Source organism: Ictidomys tridecemlineatus, chromosome 2, assembly GCF_052094955.1.
Source record: "Ictidomys tridecemlineatus isolate mIctTri1 chromosome 2, mIctTri1.hap1, whole genome shotgun sequence".
Classification (NCBI taxonomy): domain Eukaryota; kingdom Metazoa; phylum Chordata; class Mammalia; order Rodentia; family Sciuridae; genus Ictidomys; species Ictidomys tridecemlineatus.
The window spans coordinates 22,416,727-22,420,986 of NC_135478.1; the positions used below are offsets into that span (position 1 = coordinate 22,416,727).

Here is a 4,260-nt window from a genome sequence, read left to right on the forward strand (position 1 = left end):
GTTTCTGCTTTACCATTTCCATAAGGCCAGAGGAACCTTTTTTTTTCTCTATTGTGCTAAGATTGAACCCAGGTCTCCGTGCATGCAAGGCATTCTACCAACTGAGCTATATCCCCAGCCCTAGAGGAACCTTACTCAAGGTTGTGCCTCAACTAAAGTTCTATTTCCTCTATTATGCCTCACCAAAGTGCTATTCCCATAGCATCCCTGAACTAGAGGTAGAATCATTATTCAATATTAGATGTAGAAAAGTGGAGGCTTCTCAATAGGCTGGAAAACTTTCTCAAATTTCTCATCTTGGTCAAATTATATTAATGTTTTTCTAGAAGTGAAGCTTACCAATTATAGCACCATATTCTGATGTACTGACCTCTTACTAGTGCCAGCCTTTCTTGCAGCTAGGATAGGGTGAGAAAAAAAAAACACCAAATCTTAGTGACTTTAAAAGGCAAACTTTGTGGGGATTGTTTCCTCACAAGTAGGTGCAATGGCACACACCTTTAATTCCAGTGGTTAGGAAGGCTGAGACAAGAAGACTACAACTTCAAAGCCAGCCTGAGCAACTTAGTGAGACCCTGTCTCATAATAAAAAATAAAAAGGGCTGGGGATGTGGCTCAGTGCTTAAGTGCTCCTGGGTTTAATTCCTTGTACAAAAAAAAAAAAAAAAAAAAAAGGCAGTATCATCCAAATAGGGCAACATATAAACCTTTTTCATACTATCAAAATTCCAATGTATTAAAAGGTCACATTTATGGATGCATTTCTTTGCCTTAGCTAAATGGCTTTAATGGCACAGGTTGTACAAATGAGCAGAAGACTGGAACCTGTGATGATGGGCTGCAGAAATCTCATAATTAAGTACTGTAAATTTTCTTATAGCACCATCACGCCTGGTGCAGTGTCATTTGTGGCTCTTGCTTCTTTAGCCAAATATGGCTTCTCTACCTGAAAGCCTGAGCTTGCACCCTAACTCTGCCATGTTCTTGCATTCTGAGCAAGTTAACCTGAAACCCAATGTCTTTTACCTAGAAGATAAGTGATACCACCTCTTAAACTTTCAGGGCAGTGCCTGTGACTAGATGTATTGGTCATGAGCCTATAATATCTGGCATTTTGGGAAAAGATTAATGTTGGCAGCCCATTTAACAGAATTGTTAAAAAATACATAAAAGAAGTCTTTATCTTTTGATACTTTAAACTTGGTACTCTTACACTACATTGATAAATTCCATGACAACTTTTAGTTGGCTTGCAAGGAGTGGTGCTGAGTTTATATTCCTGCTGATATTCTTATTTTTTAATCAGTAAATGAAAAGCACAAGTTACATATACCAAAAGTTCTCTATTTCTGGGTGTAATAGCAGCTGCAACTAATCAGAGGTCTTTGCAGAGTGAGAAGTCCAATTTCCAAAGACAAAACATATGTCTATCTTACTTGCTTAGACTTGGGAGCATAACTGCTTATAAAAGGATTCATAGTTTTTTTTTTTATTGTTAAGCTGCAACATACATGGTTTATTACAACAAAAAAAACATTTAATCAAGTGAAAATAAACTGAACAATAAACAAATAAACACTCAAAACAAAATATTTTCCATTGGAAACATGTTAAGATGAATACGGGGCTTTGTTACCATCTTACTGCAATTTTTTTATGTGTTACTAGCCTACATACCCCATGTTTTCTGTAATCATGCAGATGTGAATGGAAGTTTGAAGGATTAAATACATGAAAAGTCCATTTACTGCAGAGAATCATTTCACAAGGCAGCCACACTGGTTTTAGAGAAAAAAATCATTCAAGAAATTCTCCAAGTATTTAGGTTCATTTTAGAATCCGTGAACCTTAAGCTGCTCCTCCTTGACAATGCCAACCTGTAAAATAAAATTTAATTTAGTAGAATCACTCTGAGGTACACATAAGTTAATCTTTAAGAAAACACCAAACAGTCATCAAAAAGAACCAGCTAACAGTTCATTGCAATACTTATCTATGGCATGCACTTTTAAGAGCCAACAATTCAACACATATTTGTATACCCTCATGCATGCCAAAAAATACCACTTAAACTGGATAAAAATCTTATTGCTATCAAAATAAATACTAAGTCTATGTGATTTTTACCAAAGGAAATAATTCATGTTGCTTTTAAATAAAATTTTAGAAGCAATCTCAGTTACACATGAAGCACCCAATCACTCACCTCCAAGAGAAACTGGCAAATGTTTTTTCTTTGGTCACCTTGAAGTTGAATAACCTCCCCGTATTCAGGATGTTCAATCACAGTACCATTACAGGCAAATTTCTAGAAAACACAAATGTACAACAGCATTTCATTATATACAGTGAGGTTTTACTTCCCATTTAAAAGAAAACAAAACAAAAACACAAACTTAACTATTTTAGTAGGCTTGACTGTATTTAGGAAACAGACTGTCTCCTATAATCCCCAACAAAGCCTCAAGGATTAATTTGTAAATGAATCAGTAGGTCACATGAAGGAAATGAGACATTAATATCTAAATTCTTTTAAATTTTATTTTGTTCGAAAGACATGTATATCTTATTTTAAGATAGGGAGACAATCTGGGAGAATAGCCAAATTTCTGGATGTTAATTACAAAAAAGAAGAAGAAGGAAAAAAAAACCCCAAAACATCAGCTTTTTTGGGTCTCATCATTTTCATCTACACTGATATATTTATTCAAAAGAAGGTGGGAACCACAATCCAATTCAGAGGTGTGCACCAATGATTCTATTTTAATCCTCTCTTCCTTAACGCTCTTACCTTTTTGAAAGCTTTCACAAGTTTCTTTTTGTCATAATCATCTGCAATGCCCTGAACTGTAGTCAGTGTCTTCCTGCCGTTCCGTTGCTGGATTCTTATATGAATGTAATCCTCAGTCCCTGCCGGGAGTAAGTCGTCACCCTTAGTTGCATCAGCAAAGGGGTCTGCAAAGAGAAAAATCCGAAGCTGAAAAATACGTGTTAAGAAGCACTCTCTACAAATAGGGTACAATACCCATCTACACAGTTAGCAAGGAAGGTTCTAGAGCTTTTGCTTTTATTTTCCCGGTGGGGATGGGACTGTCAGTGAGCCCATTAATAAGACTTCCAAGGCACACTCAGGAAAATGAACAAAATTTGAGCAGGTATGTCCGCTGATAACTCGAATTACAAACCCGGCGTTACAGACAGACAACACGATCTTTGAGCGACAGGAGATGGATACCTCCTTAATTTCTCTAGCCCCTATAAAAATGTGCGTCATCTCGATTACATTCTGATGACAACAGAAACATTCAAATGCACCCGCCCCATCATTCAACCATAACTGTGCCTTGCAAAACTGAAAAATATAAAAAAATAAAAACTCCACCACATTTAACAAAATAGACGTGTCTATCCAGAAGCGTCCTTCTATAAATCGTTACGCGGGCCGGGGGGGCCCGGGCCACTTCCCCGACCCATCCGAGGCCTGCGCCTGCATCCTCTGCTCCGTGCCCCCCAAGGCTGCGCGGACCTGACTCGGCCCGGCCCGGCTCAGCTGTCGCCAGCGAGTCCGGGGGCCCTTGGTGCGGGCGGAACCGGGCCGGGCCAAGCCTGGCGGAGCGGGGTCCGCAGCCCTTCGGCCGGCGCCGTCCCCGGGTAGGGGTCGCCGGGGCCCCGTCGCCATCTTCCGGACGCCCAGACAAAGCCCCGGCGGGGCCTCGGGGCCGGGTCGGCGGTGGACCTTACCGAAAGATTGGAGGTTCTGGATAGTGGACATGCGATACTAGTGTGAGGCCGGTGAGGGGATAAAATTGCTGCGGGGCCCGCCCGGATCGCCGTGTCAGGAGGCTGCAGTGGCGAGAAGATGGAGAGAGTTGAGGCAGCGCGGCGCCGGGCTGGTTGGGCTGGGGCGGCGGCGGCGGCGGCGGCGGCCGGGAGGAGCAGGAAGCGGCGGCGGCGGCGGACGCGAGGACGCGAGCAGGGAGGCGGCGCTGCGGTTCTCGCACAAAATGGCCGACGCGGGCTATTTAGCGGCGCGCGCCGCCACGTGATGCGGCCCGAGCGAGCGCAGCCCGAGCCGCGGGCGGGCGCTGCGTTGCCGTCAGTCATCCCGCAGGCCCGGGAGCGGGGCTGGGTGCACGGCGGTGAAGGAGCGCTGCAAGCCCCGGAGCCCCGGCCTGGACTCGCGGCCCTGGGCTCGCAGCCCCCGCTGCAGCGCGCCCCATGTTGTCCCTTGGGCTCCCGCCGCAGGGGAGATGGGGCCAA

At 43.8% G+C, this 4,260-nt stretch overlaps 1 protein-coding gene across 1 annotated transcript; it reads right to left on the reverse strand.

Moving 5' to 3' along the window:
- Window positions 1–1,473: 1,473 nt before the first annotated feature.
- Window positions 1,474–3,883, reverse strand: Eif1b (eukaryotic translation initiation factor 1B). The gene is made up of 4 exons (XM_005317404.3): window positions 3,742–3,883; window positions 2,792–2,955; window positions 2,207–2,308; window positions 1,474–1,877 (listed from the first exon to the last, which is right to left on the reverse strand). The coding sequence occupies exons 1-4, from the start codon at window positions 3,770–3,772 to the stop codon at window positions 1,833–1,835; spliced, it is 342 nt and encodes a 113-aa protein (XP_005317461.1). The 5' UTR covers window positions 3,773–3,883; the 3' UTR covers window positions 1,474–1,832.
- Between the last annotated feature and the right edge of the window lie 377 nt (window positions 3,884–4,260).